General features: G+C 39.3%; 1 protein-coding gene and 1 pseudogene across 2 annotated transcripts in view; one reads left to right on the top strand and one right to left on the bottom strand.

The window, feature by feature from the left end:
* Window positions 1–1,624, bottom strand: part of LOC144578359 (uncharacterized) — a 99,990-nt gene extending 98,366 nt beyond the window's left edge. For both annotated transcript variants that reach the window (XR_013523935.1, XM_078342665.1), the window contains exon 1: window positions 1,235–1,624. Coding sequence is in view for 1 of the 2 variants with exons in the window: in XM_078342665.1 (XP_078198791.1) it covers window positions 1,235–1,236 (2 nt within the window). In the remaining variant the exon portion in view is untranslated. The remainder of the gene's footprint in view (window positions 1–1,234) is intronic.
* On the top strand, window positions 1,583–4,773 carry LOC100410476 (52 kDa repressor of the inhibitor of the protein kinase-like; annotated as a pseudogene).
* The last annotated feature ends 17,359 nt before the right edge of the window (window positions 4,774–22,132 follow it).

Raw genomic sequence — 22,132 nt, 5'->3', positions numbered from 1 at the left:
ACGTACAATTACACAACCATTCCCAACCACTTAAATCTAACATCACCCAGAACAACAAAGGCAAAAAGGTTCAAACCTATCCCATCCTATGAGTGTACTAATGTGTAAAATAATTTTTATAAAGGTTTTATGTCAAATGTATTTGATGAATGTGAGGGACATAAAATTCTACCTTTCCTAAAATCGAAATTATCTGCCTCTCTCTCACTATGTAAATACAAATATTCTGCTAAAAACTGGGGTAGCTGTTGGTTTCTGTTGCTCTCTGTTACTCATGTTTTCCAGGCCTGGGAACAGATGGTGCACCACCTGACTCAGAAGAGTCTAATGTGAGATTCATTGTGCTTCACAGGAAATCAAAGATCAAGCAACAATACAGAAGGTGACGCAGCACCTCCGCAACCAGTAACACAGTATGATACAGTCAAGAGGCAAAGGGAGAGGGGAGGGGAGAAAGAATTAAAAAAAGAAAAAAAGAAAAAGAAAAAAGAAAGGAAAAAAAGAAAAGGAAAAGGAAAAGAAAGAGCAAAATAGGTCCACCTGCTTGAAAAACAAAACCTTTAGCCCTTGAAGGCTATTATTTGAAAATACAATCAACCTTCATCCCAAACCTTTGTCTAAGACAGTAATAATTAACTTTCTCTCCAAAGGACTTGATTTTTGTCAGCACTAAAAGATTTTTCTGATGTCCTTCAAGAAAAATTCAAATCACTTGTAAAGCACACAAGTGGAGGATGATAGTGATAAGTGTATGAAATTCATAATTTTAACAAAGCTGTGGAGAAGGGGCCAAGGACAGAAAATCTTAGATTATATGGGGTAAGGTATCTTCACAGCTATTTTAAAAAGAGTAGCAAGTGCAATGTGTAAGCATTTCAAACACCCTTCTTCACTTAACCTAGAACAAGAGATGGCAAACTATGGCCTATGGACCAAATGTGGCCAACTCCACGTTTTTATAAATAAAGTTTTATTGGAACACAGTCATGTTCTTCAGCTTCTGCGTTGTATATGGCTGCTTTTGCACTACATTAGCAGATACGAGTCATCACAAGAGATCATATGGCCAACAAAGTCTGAAATATTTATCATCCGATCTTGTACAGAGAAAGCTTATGGAACCCTGGGCTAGAACATATCCCCCTCTAACAATTGACATACAAACTTTCACTCAATCTGAGAAGTCAGTGAGAACCCCTATAATGAATGACACTATCTAACATACTTGACTCACATTTTTTACTTTTTGGAAAGAAAATAGTTTCTGGATTCCCCGTCCGGCATTGCCCACCATCACCAGGTTCACCATAGTATTAGCAGAAAATTATTAAAATGGTTTCTTGGGAAAGGAAGGCTGAGGGAAGAGAGGGCACCTCTGGGCATCAGGGTGCATTGTGGGAAGGAAGCAGCAGCATCTCAGGCGGGCGGGAGGCGGCGGTGTTAAATCTTCCGTGGCTCACAGCACTGTGGAGCCCTGCCTCCAGCCCGGCCTTCCACCCTCCACCCCGCCCCTACTTGGGCCAGCCCTCCCTGGCTGCCCTTCTCAGCCCTAAAAGGTGGGCGGACTGCCCTGAGGAGGCGGGAGGGCTGGGCTATGTCGAACTTTTGCGCTGCCCCTAACTGCAAGCGGAAGAGCTGGCGGTCCGACCTGGCCCTCTTCCGGTTCCCGCGGGACCCAGCGATGCCAGAAGTGGGTGGAGAATTGTAGGAGAGCAGACTTAGAAGATAAAATGCCTGATCAGCTAAATAAACATTATCGATTATGTGCCAAACATTTTGAGACCTCTGTGGTCTGTAGAACTATACATTTTGCAGAGCAATCAGAAAACTAATGATTGGGGTTATTTTATTTCTCAAAATTAATTGAAGCAGGTATTTGTGAAGTCATTGGGAGAGGCCATCTAGGACAGTTTTTCAAGGTAATGCAATACCAACAATATTTGATCCTACCAGTCATTTGAACAATCCACGTAGTAGACACAGAAAACGAATAAAAACTGAGTGAAGACGAAATCAGGACATTGAATCAGAAAAAAAAAATGATGAAACTTCTGAACAGGAACAAAAACATAAAGAAACCAACAAAACAATGCTCAGAACCCTAGTGAAGAAGGGTGTGAAGGGTAAGATGAGGACATTTTACCTCTAACCCTTGAAGAGAAGGAAAACAAATACCTGAAATCTCTATTTGAAATCTTGATTCTTATGGGAAGCAAAACATACCTCTGGGTGGACATGAGGCTGATGAAATCCCAGAAGGTCTCTACTCCAGATAACTTTCAAGCACTGCTGGAGTGCCGGATAAAATCTGGTGAAGAGGTCCTGAGAAAGCGCCCTGAGACAACAGCAGTTAACACGTTGTTTTGTTCAAAAACACAGCAGAGGCAGATGCTAGAGATCTATGAGTGCTGTATTCGAGAAGAAACTCAGGGAAGTGAGAGACTCACCCTTCTTTTCCATGTCACTGACGACGTAGTGGACCTAGCAGCGGAAGAGCACCTACCCGTGTTGGTGAAGTTTGTTGATGAATCCCATAAACTAAGAGAGGAATTTGTAGGCTTCCTGCCTTGTGAAACTGATGCAGAAAGTTCGGCTTTGAAATTTCACATTACAATAACAGAGAAGTGGGGATTAAATATGGAGTATTGTCGTGGCCAGGCTTACATTGCGTCTAATGGATTTTCTTACAAAATGAAAGTTATTGCCTCTAGACTTTTAGAGAAACATCCCCGCGCTATCTACACACAGTGCTCTTCCTGTGCCTTAAGTATGTGATTGGCAAAATTAGTACCGGTTATGAGAGAATCTGTTGCATTAGGAACAACTGAGGAAGTGTGTTCTTTTTCACCACAACTACTGTTAGAACTTGACAATGTAATTTCTGTACTTTTTCAGAACAGTAAAGAAAGGGGTAAAGAACTGAAGGAAATCTGCCACTCTCAGTGGACAGGCAGGCATAATGCTTTTGAAATTTTCGTAGAATTCCTGCAAGCACTTGGTTCATGTTTAGATGGTATAAATAGTGACGTATATATTAGATGGAATAACTGTACAGCTGGCCGAGCATTTGTACTCTGCAGTGGGGTAACAGATTTTGATTTCATTGTTACTGATGTTGTTCTTAAAATGTCCTATCTTTTACAAGAGCCTTTGGGGAAAATGTCCAGGGGCAAACCTCTCATGTCTTCTTTGTAACTGGTAGCTTGACAGCAGTACTACATTCACTCAACGAAGTGATGGAAAATACTGAAGTTTATCAGAATTTTGGTTTGAGGAAGCCACCAATATGGCGACCAAACTTGATATTCAAATGAAACTCCCTGGGAAATTCCCCAGAGCCTGCCAGGGTAACTTGGCAGGAATCTCAGCTAACCTCTGAAAGTATAAAGAAACCATAAGCATACCAACAATGGAGCACAATATTCAGGAATTTAAAGATACCTTCTCAGAACAGCACCTCAAAGCTCTTAAATGCTTATCTCTGGTACCTTCAGTCATGGGACAACTCAAATTCAATACCTCAGAGGAACACCATGCTGAAATGTACAGAAGTGACTTGCCCAATCCTGACACGCTATCAGCTGAACTTCATTGTTGGAGCATCAAATGGAAACACAGGGGAAAAGATGTAGAGTTTCCAACCACCATCTATGAAGCCCTCCACCTGCCTGACAGCTAGCTTTTTCCTAATGTATGCATTGCTGAAGGTCCTGTGTATTCTTGCAATGATGAAGGTTGAGAATGAGCAGTATGAAAATTGACAAAAGCATCTTAAAGTATATTTGAGGAACACTTTGACAGACCAAAGGTCGTGTAACTTGGCTTTGCTTAACATAAATTTTGATATAAAACATGACGTGGATTTAATGGTGGACACATATATTAAACTCTATACAAGTAAGTCAGATCTTCCCGCAGATAATTCAGAAACCATGGAATATAACTAAGAGACTTTTAAAAATAGGTTTTCTTATATTTGATCTTGGAAGAAAAGCTGTAAGGTGTATGTAGGCCACTTAATCACTAAATATTTTTTACTATAGGACTGCATTGAATCCATTAGTCAATGATAATCTACCTGCTTAAATGGCCCCTCTTTGAACTCTCCTATTTTGAAGACCTATCTGTTCTTCCAGAAGAGAACATTGAAAGTGCCATGGTTCCTTCTGCGTGATCTCTGCTGTTGACGCTCTGGAATTGTTTTAGTTAAGTCATTTTAGACATAGCATTTATTAACACTGTGGATCTCTACTCATTGGGTGTTATGAATTCTTTGAAGAAATATATTTTGAAGAGGTGTGGGAAGAAAGAATACATTTCATAAAATGTTATAGTGAAGCCCACAATTGACCTTTGACTAATAGAGGTTTTAAGTCTGTTAAAAATCCATACTGGACTGCTATAAGAAATTACCAGAGAAAAGCTTGTGGCCTCGCCAAAGAAGGGTTTCAGTGTAGATTTTGTCTTTCTCAAATTAACTAAAAGGAACAAATGACAGTTCAAGTTTGAATGGAGCCTGCCATTTTTCCACATCTCCTTGTTGCTGTTCATATTCCTTTGTGGAGCCTACATCTTCCTATAGTTTTTAGCAGGAATATGGTGAACACTTCTGTTTTATAGCTAAGATAGAATCAGAGGCCATGGATACTGACAACTGATTTGTCTGTTTTTTTTTTCTGTCTTTTCCATGACTCTTAGCTACTGACTCATCTTGATTTATAAGCAAAACGTGGAAAACCTACAAAAATAAGTGTTCTGGTTTATCTAGAAAAACATGGAAAATATCACTGTTATTTTTTGTGAAGAAAATTAATTTGTATAGTTTATTTTAATCTAGATAAAATGTGAATTTTGTTTAAATAAATAAAATGGTTTTTTAATGTTCAGAGGCCAGCTTCTGACTTTCTTATTAAACAAAAAAAAAACAAACCTACATATATAATGCCTGCAGGCAACTATGTGCTAATTTGTACCTTCCCTACCCTTCTGCTGCTAAATCTTTTTGACTCATTTGTTTCTGTCTATCTGTCTGTCACAACAAAAAGAAGTTTCGAGCCCTAGACAGATACCACATGAGGATGTATTCCTAATCTTGTTATCTCTGTAACTGGTTGTAACACAGACTCACCCCCAGAGACAGAGTGGCATTAAAGTACAGTCAAGACATTTACAAATAAATTACTGCCTGAAAAATCATAATAAGTGAAACAGCATTTCATCCACAAAGAGCACACTTGAAAATCCGTTATCAAAGTCAATTTGCTATTTCCACCCTACATTAGCCTAATATAATGCACACGAGGCACAGTCGGTGGTGTTCCAGCACAGGCTTTCTACAAAATAAGGCTTTAAGGATTTCAAACTATCTGAGAAACTGCATTACTGGTCAAGATAATGGCATTTTTATAACAAATGAAAAATAGCAGCTGAAATGCACAAGGGCATGAGATTGGGTATGAACAATCTGGTTTAAATAGAATCCCACCATCTGCCACTTCAGACATCATTCTGAAGCAGGTCAGTGCTGTACCTATTTTAGGTTTTAAATCAGTATCAGCTACAGGAACAGCCATGAGACAGTGATAACTTTTCTAATTGTCCTTTTCCGTTATTGCATTGATAATAAAAATACCATCTTCCATGCCAAAAACCAATCTTTGCCCCAACCCAAAAGATGCTTTACTCCCAAAAGAACGAGATCACAGTAGACAGATGGGTGACTAGTTGGAAACACTGAGGACACCTTCATTCTGCATAAAACCCTTTATACAGTTGTGGCTGGCAAGATGGCCAAATAGGAACAGCTCCAGTGTGCAGCTCCCAGCAAGATCAATGCAGAAGGCAGGTGATTTTTGCATTTCCAACTTAGGTACCCGGCTCATCTCATTGGGACTGGTTACACAGTGGGTGCAACCTACAGAGGACAAGCCAAAGCAGGGTGGTGCGTTACCTCACCCTAGCCGAGGAAAGCCTTGAGGGACTCTGACATGAGGGACGGTGCATTCCAGCCCAGATACTATGCTTTCCCCACAGCCCAGATACTATGCTTTCCTTCACAACCTATAGACCAGGAGATTCCCTCTGGTGCCTACACCACCAGGGCCCTCAGTTTCAAGCAAAAAAACTGGGTGACTGTTAGGGCAAACACCAAGCTAGCTAGAGGAGTTTCTTTTTTGTTTGTTTGTTTCATACCCCAAACCAAACTGGTTTCCAGTTTGGTGGCACTGGAACACCAGTGAGATGGAAGAGTGAGAACTGTTTACTTCCCTGGAAAAAAAACTGAAGCCAGGGAGCCAAGTGGTCTAGCTCAGTGGATCCCACCCTCACAGAGTCCAGCAAGCTCAGTCAGATCCACTGGCTTGAAATTCTTGCTGCCAGCACAGCAGTCTGAAGTCAACCTGGGATGCTCAAGCTTGGTGGGGGGAGGGGTGTCCACCATTTCTGAGGCTTGAGTGGGTGGTTATCCCCTCACAGTGTAAAGAGGGCCACCGGGAAGTTTGAACTGTGCAGAGCACACTGCAGCGTGGCAAAGCCACTGTAGCCAGACTGCCTCCCTAGATGCCTCCTCTCTGAGCAGGGCATCTCTGAAAGAAAGGCAGCAGTCTAGTCAGGGGCTTATAGATAAAACCCCCATCTCCCTGGAACAGAGTGCCTGGGGGAAGGGGTGGCTGTGGGTGCAGCTTCAGCAGACTTCAACATTCCTACTTGCCAGCTCTGAAGAGAGCAGTAGATCTCCCAGCAGAGTACTTGAGCTCTGCTAGGGGACAGATTATTTCCTCCAATGGGTCTCTGACCCCCATGCTTCCTGACTGGGAGACACCTCCCAGAAGGAGTGAAGAAATATTTCATACAAGAGAGCTCTGATGGGCAGGGGTCAACAGACATTTCATACAGGAGAGCTCTGGTGGACAGGTGTCAACAGACACCTCATACAGGAGAGCATCTGGTGGGTTCCCCTCTGGATGAAAGCTTCCAGAGGAAAGAGCAGACAGCAAACTTTGCTATTCTGCAGCCTCCGCTGGTGATACCCAGACAAATAGAGTCTTGAGTAGACCTCCAGCAAACTCTAGCAGACCTGCCACAGAGAAGCCTGTTAGAAGGAAAACTAACAAACAGAAAGGAAAAGCATCAACAACAACAAAAAGGAAGATCACACACAAACCCCATCCAAAGGTAACCAACATTAAAGACCTAAAGTAGATAAATCCACAAAGATGAGGAAAAGCCAGTACAAAAAGGCTGAAATTTCAAAAAACCGGAACACCTCTTCTCCTCCAAAGGCTCACAACTCCTTGCCAGCAAGGAAACAGAACTGGATGGAGAATGAGTTTGACAAATTGACAGAAGTAGGCTTCAGAAGGAGGTAATAACATACTTCTCTAAGCTACAGGAGCATGTTCTAACCCAATGCAAGGAAGCTAAGAACCTTGATAAAAGGTTAGATGAATTGCTAACTAGAATAAGCAGTTCAGAGAAGAACATAGATGACCTTGACAGAGCTAAAAAAGCAGGAGAACTTCCTGAAGCATATACAAGTATCAATAGCTGAATCGATCAAGTGGAAGAAAAGATATCAGTGATTAAAGATCAACTTAATGAAATAAAGTGTAAAGACAAGTTTAGAGAAAAAAAGAATTCAAATGAACAAACAAAGCCTCCAAGAAATATGGAACTATGTTAAAAGACCAAACCTATGTTTGATTGGTGTACCTGAAAGTGACAGGGAGAATGGAACCATGTTGGAAAATACTCTTTAGGATATTATCCTGGAGAACTTCCCCAACCTAGAAAGATAGACCAACATTCAAATTCAGAAAATACAGAGAACACCACAGAGATACTCCTCAAGAAGAGCAACCCCAAGACACATAATTGTCAGATTCACCAAGGTTGAAATGCAGGAAAAAAAATGTTAAGGGCAGCCAGAGAGAAAGGTAGGGATACCCACAAAGGGAATCCCATCAGACTCACAACAGATCTCTCTGCAGAAATCCTATGATCCAGAAGACAGTGGGGGCCAATATTCAACATTCTTAAAGAAAATAATTTTCAATCCAGAATTTCACATCCAGCCAAACTAAGCTTAATAAGGGAAAGAGAAGTAAAACCCTTTACAGACAAGCAAATGCTGAAGAGATTTTGTCACCACGAGGCATGCCTTGTAAGAACTCTTGAAGGATGCACTAAATATGGAAAGGAAAAATCAGTACCAGCCACTGCAAAAACACACCAAATTGTAAGGACCATCAACACTATGAAGAAACTCCATCAACTAATGGTTAGAATAACCAGCTAGCATCATAATGACAGGATCAATTCACACATGACAAATATTAACCGTAAATGTCAATGGGCTAAATGCCCCAATTAAAAGACACATACTGGCAAATTGTATAAAGAGTCATGATCCATCAGTAGGGTGTAATCAGGAGACACATCTCACTTGCAGAGACACGCATGGGCGCAAAATAAAGGGACGAAGGAATACTTATCAAGCAAATGGAAAGCAAATTTTAAAAAGCAGAGGTTGCAATCTGTGATAAAACAGAATTTAAACCAATAAAAATCAAAGGAGACAAAGAAGGGCATTACATAATTGTAAAGGGATCAACACAACAGGAAGAGCTAACTATCCTAAATATATATGGACCCAAGACAGGAGCACTCAGATTCATAACACAAAGAGACTTAGACTCCCACACAATAATAGTGGGAACCTTTAACATACTGCTGTCAATATTAGATCAATGAGACAGAAAATTAACAAGGAAATTCAGGACTTGAACTCAGCTCTGGACCAAGTGAACCTAATAGACATCTATAGAACTCCCTGCCCCAAATCAACAGAATATACATTCTTCTCAGCACCACATTGCACATATTCTAAAATTGACGGCATTATTGAAAGTAAAACACTCCTCTGCAAATGCAAAAGAATGGAAATCATAACAAACAGTCTCTCAGACCACAATGCAATCAAATTAGAACTCAGTATTAAGAAACTCACTCAGAACTGCACAGCTACATGGAAACTGAATAACCCACTCCTGAATGACTACTGGGTAAATAACGAAACTAAGGCAGAAATAAGTTCTTTGAAACCAAGGAGAACAAAGACACAAGGTACCAGAATCTCAGGGACACAGCTAAAGCAGTGTTTAGAAGAAAATTTATAGCACTACATGCCCACAAGAAAAAGCAGGAAAGATCTAAAATAACACCCTAACATCACAGTTAAAAGAACTAGAGAAGCAAGAGCAAACAAATTCAAAAGCTAACAGGAGACCAGAAATAACTAAGATCAGAACAGAACTGAAGGAGACAGAGACATAAAGGACCCTTCAAAAAATAAATGAATCCAGGAGCTGGTTGTTTGAAAAGATCAACAAAATAGATAGACCACTAGCCACACTAATAAAGAAGAAAACAGAGAAGAATCAAATATACAATAAAAAATGATAAAGGTGATATCACCACTGATCCCACAGAAATACAGACTATACCATCAGAATGCCAGAGGATACTATACACAGCTCTATGCAAATAAACTAGAAAATCCAGAAGAAATGAATAAATTCCTGGACACGTACACCCTCCCAAGACTAAACCAGGAAGAAGTCAAATCCCTGAATAGACCAATAACAAGTTCAGAAATTGAGGCAGTAGTTAATAGCCTACAACCCCCCCCAAAAAAAAAGTCCAGGACCAGACAGATTCATAGTTGAATTCTACCAGAGGTACAAAGAGGAGCTGGTACCATTCCTTCTGAAACTATTCCAAAGAATAGAAAAACAGGGACTCCTCCCTAACTTAATTTATGAGGCCAGCATCATCCTGATAGCAAAACCTGGTAGAGAAGCACACAAAAAAGAAAATTTCAGGCCAATATTCCTGATGAAAATCGATGTGAAAATCTTCAATAAAATACTTACTAACCAAATCCAGCAGCACATCAAAAAGCTTATCCACCACAATCAAGTCAGCCTCATCTCTGGGATGCAAGATTGGTTCAACATTCCACAAATTGATAAACATAATCCATCACATAAAGAGCAACAATGACAAAAACCACATGATTACCTCAATAGATGAAGAGAAGACCTTTGATAAAATTCAACACCCCTTCATGCTAAAAACTCTCAACAGCCTAGCTATTTTGATGGAATGTATCTCAAAATAATAAAACCTATTTATGACAAACCCAAAGTCAATAGCATACTGAATGAGCAAAAGCTGGAAGTATTCTCTTTGAAAAATGGCACAAGACAAGGATGCCCTCTCTCATGACTCCTATTGAACATGGTATTGAAAGTTCTGGCCAGGGCAATCAGGCAAGAGAAGGAAATAAAGGGTATTCAATTAGGAGGAGAGAAAGTCAAATTGTCTATGTTTTCAGGTGACATGACTGTATATTTAGAAAACCCCATCATCTCAGCCCCAAATCTCCTTAAACTGAAAAGTGCAGCAAATTTTCAGGATACAAAATCAATGTGTAAAAATCACAAGCATTTCTATACACCAATAATAGAGAATCAGATCATGAGTGAATTTCCATTTACAACTACTACAAAGGGAATAAAACTTACAAGGGATCTGAAGAACCTCTTCAAGGAAAACTACAAACCACTACTCAAGGAAATAAGAGAGGACTCAAACAATTGGAAAAACATTCCATGCTCATGGATAGGAAGAATCAATATTGAGAAAATGGCCATACTGCCCAAAGTAATTTATAGATTCAGTGCTATCCGTATCAAGCTACCATTGACTCATCAAAGAATTAGAAAAGACTACTTTAAATTTCATACAGAACCAAAGAAGAGCCTGTATAGCCAAGACAAACCTAAGCAAAAAGAGCAAAGCTGGAGGCATCATGCTACCTGACTTCAAACTACGCTACAAGGCTACAGTAACCAAAACAGCATGGTACTGGCACCAAAACAGAGATATAGACCAATAAAATAGAACAGACACCTTAGAAATAATGCCACACATCTACAACTATCTGATCTTTGACAAACCTGACAAAAACAAGCAATGAAGAAAGGAATCCCTACTTAAATAATGGTGTTGGAAAATCTGGCTAGCCTATTGCAGAAAACTGAAACTGGATCCTCTCCTTACACCTTATATAAAAAATTACTCAAGATGGATTAAAGACTTAAACATAGGACCTAAAATCATTAAAAACCCTAGAAGAAAACCTAGGCAGTACCATTCAGGACTTATATATAGGCAAAGACTTCATGACTAAAACATGAAAAGCAATGGCAACAAAAGCCAAAAGTGACAAATAGGATCTAATTAAACTTAAGAGCTTCTGCACAGCAAAATAAACTATCATCAGAGGGAGCAGGCAACCTACAGAATGGGAGATTATTTTTGCAATCTATTCATGTGACAGAGGGCTAATATCCAGATTCTACAAGGAACTTTGACAAATTTACAGGAAAAAAACCAACAACCCTATCAAAAAGTGGGTGAAAGATATTAACAAACAATTCTCAAAAGAAGACATTTATGCACCTAACAAACATTTTTAAAAAAGCTTATGATCACTGGTCATTAAAGAAATGAAAATCAAAACCACATTGAGATACCATCTCACACCACTTAGAATGGCAATCATTAAATAATCAGGAGACAACAGATGCTGGAGAGGATGTGGAGAAATAGGGACGCTATTACACTGTTGGTGGGAGGGTAAATTAGTTCAACCCTTGAGACAGTATGGTGATTCCTCAAGGATCTAGAACCAGTAATACCATTTGACCCAGCAATCCCATTACTAGGTATATACCTAAAAGATTATAAATCATTCTTCTATAAAGACACATGTACATGTATGTTTACTGCAGCACTGTTTACAGTAGCAAAGACTTGGAACCAACCCAAATGCCCATCAATGATAGACTGAATAAAGAAAATGTGGGACATAAACATCATGGAATACTATGTAGCCATAAAAAAAGAATGAGTTCTTGTCCTCTTCAGGGACATGGATGAAGGTAGAAACCATCACTCTCAGCAAAGTAACACAGGAACAGAAAGCCAAACACCACATGTTGTCACTCATAAGTGGGAGTTGAACAATGAGAACACATGGACACAGGAAGGGGAACATTACACATTAGGGACTGCTGGGCGGTGGGGAGCTAGGGGAGGGATGGCATTAAGAGAAATACCTAATATAGATGATGGCTTGATGGGTGCCACAAAACACCATGGCAAGTGTATACCTATGCAACAAACCTGCATGTTCTGCACATCATGTGTCCCAGAACTTAAAGTATAATTTAAAAAAAAAAACTCTTTGTACAGTAGGACAAAGAAAAAGTAAGAAATTAATTCAATGATTTGCACATGTGTTTTTCTCTGCCAGTTTACTATTACTTATACTAGATAAGAATAATACAAAAGGTCAGTGAAAAAAAATGGCTTCTCTCCAAGTTGCTTTCACTAAGCCTTTTTCACAGTTAATTGAAGTTGGTCACTGTGGAATTAGGACTAGTATTAACAGGGCTTTCTTTTTTATGAGCTTTTATTTTTATTTTACCTTTATGGTTTTTTTTTGTTTTTTTTAGAGAAAGACACTGAGATTTATTTTAAGGAATTGGTTCACATGACTGTGGGGACTGCAGGACTAAAATCTGTAGGGCAGGCCAGGAGGCTGAAAATTCAGGCAGGTGTTAATTCTGCAGTCTTGAAACAGAATTTCTTCTTCTGAAAACTTCAGTTCTGCTCTTGTGGCCTTTGACTACTTGGATGAGTCCTACCCATGTCGTCATGGGCAATCTTCTTAATTTAAAGTGCACTGATTATAGATGTTAATCACATTTATAAAATGCCTTCATGGCACCCCCTAAATAAGTGTTTGATTAGATATCCAGGTACTATAGCTTGGCCAACTTGATGCATAAAGCCAGCTGTTGCAAGTACCCCTTGTGGATTTTTATGTTGGCATTGTTATTTTCATTGTCACAATTATTTTAATTTATTGTTATTATGTTAAACTTTTATTTTAGATTCCAGGGTTAGATGTGCAGGTTTATAACCTGGATATATTGTTCATTGCTGAGGTTTGGGGTACAAATAATCCTGTCACCCAAGTTCTCAGCATAGTACCCAAGAGTTAGTTTTTCAACCACTGTCCTCTTCTCTCCTCCCCCTGATAGTATTCTCCAGTGTCTATGGTTGCCATCTGATATGGTTTGGCTGTGTCCCCACCCAAATCTCATCTTGAATTCCCATATGTTGTGGGTAGGACTGGTGGGAGGTAATTGAATTATGGGGGCAGGTCTTTCCCATGCTATTCTTGTAATAGTGAGTAAGTCTCATGAGATCTAATGGCTTTATAAGGTAGAGTTTCCCTGTACAAGTCTCTCTCTTTGCCTGCTGCTATCTATGTAAGACATAACTTACTCTTCCTTGCCCCCTCACAATGATTCTGAGGCTTCTGTAGCCATGTGAAACTGTAAGTCCATTAAACTTCTTTCTTGTGTAAATTGCCAGTCTTGGGTATGCCTTTATCAGCCGCAGGAAAATGGACTAATAAATTATATTGATACCAGGACACAGGGGCACTGCTGATAAGATATCTGAAAATGTGGAAGTGACTTTGGAACTGGGTTACAGGTAGGGATTGGAACAGCTTGGAGGGCTCAGAAGAAAACAGGAAAATATGGAAAAGTTTGGAACGCCTTAGAGACTTGTTGAGTGGCTTTGACTAAAATTCTGATAATGATATGGACAATAAAATCCAGGCTGAGGTGGTCTCAGATGGAGATGAGGACGTTGTTGGGAACAGGAGCAAAGGTGACTCTTGTTATGTTTTAGCAAAGAGACTGGCAGCATTTTGCCCCTGCCATAGAGATTTGTGGAACTTTGAACTTGAGAGAAATGATTTAGGGTAACTGGTGGAAGAAATTTCTAAGCAGCAAAGCATTCAAGAGGTGACTTAGGTGCTGTTAAAGACATTCAGTTTTATAAGGAAAGCAGAACATAAAAGTTTGAAAAGTTTGCAACCTATCAATGGGGTAAAACAGAAAATCCCATTTTCTGAGGAGAAATTCAAGCCAGCTGCAGAAATTTGCATAAGTAACAAGGAGCCCAATGTTAATCTCCAAGACAATGGGGAACATGTCCCCAGGGCAGGTAAGAGGTCTTCACGGCAGTCCCTCTTATCACAGGCATGGAGGCATGGGAAGAATAAGTGGTTTCTTGAGCTCAGCCCAGGGTTCCCATGCTGTGTGCTGCCTAGGGACTTGGTGCCCTATGTCCCAGCTGCTTCAGCTATGGCTGAAAGGGGCCAACAAAGAGCCCTGGCCATGGCTTTAGAGGGTGCAAGCCTCAAGCCTTGGCAGCTTCCACAATGTTGACCCTGCCAGTCACAGAAGTCAAGAATTGGGCTTTGGGTGGAGCCTTTGGCTCTTTGTTTTGGCTAATCTCTTCCATTTGGAATGGCTGTATTTACCCAATAGCTGTATACTCTCATTGTATCTACAAGATAACTAACTTGCTTTTGACTTTAAAGGCTCATAGGCAGAAGGGACTTACCTTATCTCAGATGAAACTTTGGACTGTGGACTTTTGACTTAATGCCGAAATGAGTTAAGTCTTTGGAGGACTGTTTGGAAGGCATGATTGGTTTTGAAATTTGAGGACATGAGATTTGGAAGAGGCCAAAGTGGAATTAGATGTTTTGGCTGTGTCCCCACCCAAATCTCATTTTGAATTCCTACATTTTATGGGAGGGACCTGGTGGGAGGACATTGAATCATGGGGGCAGGTCTTTCCTGTGCTGTTCTCATGATAGTGAATAAGTCTCATGAGATCTTATGGCTTTATAAGGCAGAGTTTTCCTATACAAGCTCTCTCTTTGCCTACTGCCATCCATGTAAGATGTGACTTGCTCCTCCTTGCCTTCTGCCATGATTGTTAGGCTTCCCCAGAAAGGTGGAACTGTAAGTCTATTAAACCTCTTCCTTTTATAAAAGAATGTCTTTATCAGTAGCATAAAAACAGACTAACAGGCCACCTTTATGTTCATGAATACCCAGCATTTAGTTTCCATTAAGAAGATTTTCTTACTAGTGAGAATCACTCTATCAGTGATAATCACTTTAGTAATAAACTCCATGACTTACATGTATACATTACATGCATTCTTTTGTGTATCTAATATTCCACTAAAAATAGTGGAAATATATCACTGTTTTAAAAAATCCTTTGAGAAGTGATGATTTGGCTCTGTTAATTCATTGATCTAATTGAAAGGGCAGGAATAAATCTCAGAGAATTACTTCAGCATCACTATCCTTGCTAAAGTTGGCATAGTGTCTATGAAGGCCTTTGCTTTTGTACTTAGGAGAATCTCAATCTATAAACTTTTCAAGTAGGTCTCCTTAGATCTAAGAACTTCAAGGATACAATCCAATAAACTAAACAAGATTAATTATAACTCAAATGCCCCACCAGTATTGTCTTCCATGGTAAGAAAATATGCTGTTATCAATATAATTAGGAATTAGTGGAAAGAGCTATGGGTATCTCTATTACTACCTCCATGACACATTATAGCTTCATCTTAACACTGCACCTCCTGGAAGTGCTATTAACTTGTCTATCAAAACTAAGGAATAGACATTTAGATTATAGCTTCTAGCCAGAGTTTAATATTTGATTCCCAAAGTCTAAACAAATACATATAATTTTCATATTTAGCAGAAATTTTATATAAATATTTTCTGCTTACTCAAATAATAGCACATGATGCTAACCTATGATGCTATAAAGAGAAACTGATTACACAAAGGTTAAGAGAACAATTTTTCCAAAAGGAATAGCTCTGCATAGAATAAATCAATGCAGATGATACACATTTTACATTGACCTGAAAATTAGTATTAGTATTTCTAATATTATATTGATATGTTTTTAGATTGTCCACCTCTTAGATCAACAAAATGAAGTGGAGTAATTCCTTCAACAAATATTTACTGAATACTTGCTTTACTCCATGGAGGGCAGAGGATGGTTTGGAATGAAAGGTGTCTGGGAAAAAGTGACACCTAAGTGAGTTCTTAAAAGTTAGCTAGGACAAGGAGGGAAACAGAAAGTCTTCCAAAGAACAAAAGCAAAGATGCAGAGCAGAGAGCTAATGGTATCTGACAAAAATGCAAGCAATTCCAGCACTTTGGGAGGCCGAGGCCAGTGGATCACGAGGTCAAGAGATCAAGACCATCCTGGTCAACATGGTGAAACCCCATCTCTACTAAAAATACAAAAGATTAGCTGGGCATGGTGGTGCATACCTGTAATCCCAGCTACTCAGGAGGCTGAGGCAGGAGAATTGCCTGAACCCAGGAGGCGGAGGTTGCGGTGAGCCGAGATCGTGCCATTGCATTCCAGCCTGGGTAACAAGAGCGAAACTCTGTCTCAAAAAAAAAAAAAAAAATGCAAGCAATTTGGCATTGCTGAGGCATAAAGTGTAAAGTAGCAGCTAGCTGGAAGTGCCACAGGAGATACAGACCAGGATCAGAGAAGAGAGCTTTTGCTCTGAGTTAAGCAGTTTAGGATCCATCCCCTAAATTACAAGAAGACGTTGAAAGACTTTAAGTACAAGGTTCCATGAATTTAAATCTGCATTTCTGAAGAATCATTCTAGCAGCTGGGTTAAAAATGAATTTGACTAGGACAAGAAAGGGAAAATAAGATCTACTAATAAACTAATAAAGGAGCAGCATAGATAAGGAATAATGAGAATGTAAACTAATGTGATGACTGTAGGAATGGATGAGAAAGGATGGATTAGGATTTTAAATGATCAATATTCTATGATTAATTAGATATGGTTGGTATAAAGAAGGGGGGTAAATTTATTAAAAATATCTACTCAAATTTCCTGGCTATGATTCTATCAACTGAGATAGAAAATATAGGATGAGGTGAGAAATTTGGTAGGGGAAGGTAAGTTTGCTTTACAACATAGTACGTATAAATTTTCTATGGGGCAATCATTTGCTGATGTCCAGTAGAATGTAAAATATATATCTGGGAAGGGGTTTGGACCATGCACTTGAGTTTAGAAGATGAAACCACGTGAGTAAATGAGATAACCCAGTGAGCATGAGAAACTGAGACGGGTGAAAAGAAGGTAGAGATGAAGAACAAACGGTAAGGAAGATATAAGACCCAGGAGAATGCCATATCACAAAAGCCAAGTGAAGGGGCAATAGAATGATCCACATGGCAAATACAGAAGAGAGGACTAGGGAAGAAAAGACCAGGAAAGGTCTCAGTTAGCAATTAGGAACAATTAGAAGCCATATTACAGTGGAAACACAAATAAATAAGAGGTGACTGTGTTACTATGGTCAGGCAAAATAATTGGTCAAATTATCAAATATCAATAATAAGTAAACAAAACCCAATACTAATTTTTGTTATTTCATCAGGGATCATGGTACTATAGGATATTTTTTCTAAATCTCTGACTCCATACTTCACGTGCATTAGATTATAATAGAACAAATTTTACAAGATGGAATAATACCAAAATTAAAAGGCAGGCATCATTGCTGCAAGATGGAAACAGTACCTAATAATAGGAATGAAAAGGAAAAATAAAGAAGGTAGAATTGGGGTGTGAAGAGTAGCTGTAAGGCATGCTGTAATCCTTAAGTCCTTTGAAAGCAATTCTCCATGAGAACATTCTCACAAAGGACCCATTTCTATCCATCCTCATGTCAGTAGAAAGTGCCTCATGTTTATATGCAAGATGAAGGACAGCACATGACTTGCTTTGGCCACATGTAACATTATCAAACCACATTATATGCTGAGCAAATGTATTCTCTAAAACATGACTGTAAATTATAAGTCCCCATATTTTCTCCCCATTTCTGGTTTTTTATTGAAGAATAATAGAAGACAATAGTAGTTTAAAATCTGACTCATAAGCAAAAACTGCTTCCCTAGAAAGGAACCAATTTCACAAAACCACTGATGAAGTTCAGATGATTCAATCATCAATCTCAAGTTTTAAGTGAGACTCGTACTTTCCCCTCACTTTGACCAGAATATATTGCTGCTGCAAAGCAATTTGCACTTTAAAACTTTAAAGAGAGCAGAAAGGACTAGACTTGCCAGAAGGCACTTGAGCAATTGTCACAGGCAGATTGTTTATTCCTCCCAGAGGTTTATTATTATTTTCATAGTATTCTGCAAAGATCAAGAGAGAGTGCTAACAGGCTATGGTTTTTATAAAAGTGAAGTTTAAAATATTATAAAGCAATAAAGCATCAAACCGCTTGACAGTTTATACAGGTAGGTTGTTCATATAACTCTATGAGCAAGGAATACACTTTATTTTTATTAGTTCCAGGACTGTGTGGCCCACAATCAGTTCAATCAGAACAGATTGAACAATCTGAACAATCAGAAGAGATTTCCTTAATTCTTGTCTGAATTTTTACAAAAATCCTGCAAGTGATTCAGTGCTTGACTGTAGTAAACCAGTAATTTTGAAACAAGAATCAATGTTTCCACCAGAAATCCTAAGTCAGTCCGTTTGCAACTTCAAATACAATTAATTAATAAGAATTGCAATAATTCAATAATGAAAGCAAAAATCTCAGGACTTATGAGGGAAGCAAGAAAAAAATAAAGAGCTCCTTTTTAATGACACATTAAGGGAAGATCAAGGTCCTATTATGGTTCTTACTCTGAAATAAAATTGCCCAAGCTGGGAACCTGACAATCCTGTGTATTCGTTCCCTATGGGTGCCATAACAAAGCACTGCCAACTGGAATTTTTATTCATCTCACGTTTCTGGAGGCTAGAAGTTCACCATCAAAGTGTTGGCAGTGTTGGTTCCTGCTGAGAGCTGTGAAGCAGAATCTGTTCCGTCTCTCTCCCCTGGCTTCTGGTGGTTTGCTGCCAATCTTTGGCATTCCTTGACTTGTAGACATGTCACCCCAATCTCTGTCTTCATGTTCATATGGTGTACTCCCTGCATGCACGTATCCATTTGTGATGGTTAATATTGAGTGTCAACTTGATTGGATTGAAGGATGCAAAGCATTGTTCTTGGGTGTGTCTTTAAGGGTGCTGCCAAAGGAGATTTAACATTTGAGTCAGTGGACTGGGAGAGGCAGACTCACTCTCAATCTGGGTGGGCAATATCTAATCATCTGCCAGAGTAGCTAGGATAAAAGCAGGCAGAAGAACGTGGAAAGACTAGACTGGCTAAGTCTGCTGGCATTCATCTTTCACCTGTGCTGGATGCTTACTGCCCTCAAACATCGGACTCCAAATTCTTCAGCTTTTGGACTCTTGGATCTTTACCAGTGATGTGCCGGGGCACTCAGGCTTTCTGCAACAGCCTAAAGACTACACTATTGGCTTCCCTACTTTTGAGGTTTTGGGACTCCGACTGGCTTCCTGGCCCCTCAGCTTCCAGACAGCCTATGGTGGACTTCACCGTGTGCCTGTGTGAGTCAAGTCTCCTGATAAACTACCATTCATATATACATCTATCCTATTAGTTCTGTCCCACTGGAGAACCCTGACTAATAACCAAATTTCTTTCTTTTTTTTATAAGGACACCAGTCATAACAGAATAGAGACCTACCCTAGTCCAGTACGGCTTCATCTTAATTTCATTTGCAACCACCCTTTTCCCAGCAAAAATACATTCTGCGGTACTAAGAGTTAGGACTTACATTTATTAAATTTTTTTACTGGGAACACAATTCAACTCATAAAATACCTTAGATGTATCCATCTTCCCACGTAAAATTGTCTCAAAGTTCAGTTTCATCCACCTTCACACTTCTGTTATGTTCAACTCTTTCCAGCTCCACTGCAAGTGCCCTTGCAGTATCTCACTTCATCACTGAACTGTGATTCCACAAGGGTAGGGCCTGTGACCATATTTTCCCTTACGTAGGTCCACTGACTGACCTCATACTGGATATCTCTTAATGTATTATCTATTCAGTGAGCTTTAAATAAAAGTCTCCTCATCAATTAGTAAAATGTAATTTTCTTTTTTTTTTTTTTTTTTGAGACGGAATCTGGCTCTGTTGCCAGTCTGGAGTGAAATGGCGCAATCTCGGCCTCCTGGGTTCAAAGAGATTCTCCTCCCTCAGCCTCCCGAGTAACTAGGATTACAGGCGAATGCCACCACACCCAACTAGTTTTTGTATTTTTATTAGAGATGGGGTTTTCACCATGTTGATCTTGATCTTCTGAACTTGTGATCCACATGCCTCGGCCTTCCAAAGTGCTGGGATTTCAGACATGCCTGGTCCGATTAGTAAAATGTATTTTTAACTAGGTTTCCGGTTTTTAAACTTAATCTTCACTTCAATCCATTCTCCTCCCCCACTGTTAACAGATAGATCTTTGAAGTATTTTTACCATGCTAAAGATGTTCAATGGCTTTTCATGACTTACAAGATAAAATTTCAATCACCTTAGGCTGGCATACAAGGAACATTGCCTCGGCCTCAGTTTATCCTTCAGTTTCATATCCATTACTTCCTCCCAACCCCTGATCCAATAAAAGCAGTAATTTTAGCTCCTTGATAACCTCTTGTTCTCCTGTGCTTGCATGCCTTTGCAAATCTTCCCTTTGCCTAGAATATGTTTCTCATTCCATCAGCCCAAAGACAACCTCCTGTGTGAGTTCTTCATTAACCCCTTCATTGTGCATTTTATGTATACCTATATCAGAATACCTGTATATTGTCTACTTAAATGATTGTTTTTATGTTATACTTTCTGTGAGACTAAACAAGCTGTGCTTCTTGAGGACCAAACAAGGGATTTTTTTCACCTTTGTATTCTCAGTATATTATATAGGGCAAGGGCAGGCACCGAATAAACATTTGCAGAATAAACAAATGTGTGGAAGAAAAGCTATGTGGTCCAATGTTCATTTACAGAGCTTACTTAGGACACATTTGTTGGAAACGTGATTTATAGTGATTATAGCTCTTCCTCTAAATCAGGAGCCAGAGTCAACAAAACACATGCTTCAATAATGGCCTCAATGTCAACCTTCTATATACCTGTCAAAGCCGGGCAAGCCAGTGAGGACAGGGTACACCTAGGTACACCTTAGAATCCCTCTTTGTTCCTAACGCTTTACAAATATTTTTTGAGACTGAGGGAGGGATGAAAACTCAGTGTACTTTGGTTTATCCTCTAGTGATGCCTAGTAAAGGCCATGACTCTAAGACAGCTGTGGGATAATATTTGCCCTTTGTTATGCCATGTTCATTTAGCAGGCAGTTAACTAACTCTTGGCTCAGATAATAAAATAAACCAAACATATTAAAGTTAGCAATGGAGGGAGACTTTTTTATTTGTATGTGTGTGTATGTCAAGTAGTAGCCATCCTTTACTACCTGATCATGGCCCAAATAAAGGTTTTTTTTCCCTTTAGGGCCAATGTTTGGGTGTTGAGGTTGAGTTTATTAAGGAATACAGTAGGCTTCTTACTAAAGTGGGCAGTAGTGACATTAGCAAAAACCCTCCGAGGGGAAGCAGAATCTGAAGGTATGTAGCTATGAGGCATAGGCGTTCTTACTATGGATATTACTCTTCTATTTCTAGCTTTTGTCATTCAGGCATCATTTAATTATAGGAGCTGATGGGTTAACTCTCTACAGCTTTGTTCATACATGATGCATGGCATATACAAGATGATTTCCTGGCTTTGAAAAATGAAAGGGCGGCTTCTTTACTCAGGAAGATCAAAACTTATTAAGGAAGGCACATCTTCAAGTGAGTAATGTATGTCACATGAAATGTGTGACAATACTTTGTGTGAAGTGCATTGTTATGGCAGAGCGAGAAGTAGCTAACATTGTCTCCATAGTCCACTAATAAAATAAATCTATAAATCAGGGTGTTACAAGAACCTTCCTCATGTCTGAATTATATCACAAGAATATTTCCCAATACAGAAGAGGAGAAACAGGGAGAAGAAATCAATGGTGCTTCTGTTTGAGCATGGGTCAAGTTGAGCACTAGTGGGAGATTGGAGGGCAGAAGGAAGATAGAAGCCAAGGTATCTCTCGCCTCTCATTTTCTTGGATAGCATTTCAGTAGTTGCTAAG

Source organism: Callithrix jacchus, chromosome 11, assembly GCF_049354715.1.
Source record: "Callithrix jacchus isolate 240 chromosome 11, calJac240_pri, whole genome shotgun sequence".
Taxonomy (NCBI): domain Eukaryota; kingdom Metazoa; phylum Chordata; class Mammalia; order Primates; family Cebidae; genus Callithrix; species Callithrix jacchus.
This window is presented reverse-complemented; position numbering and strand designations above follow the sequence as displayed.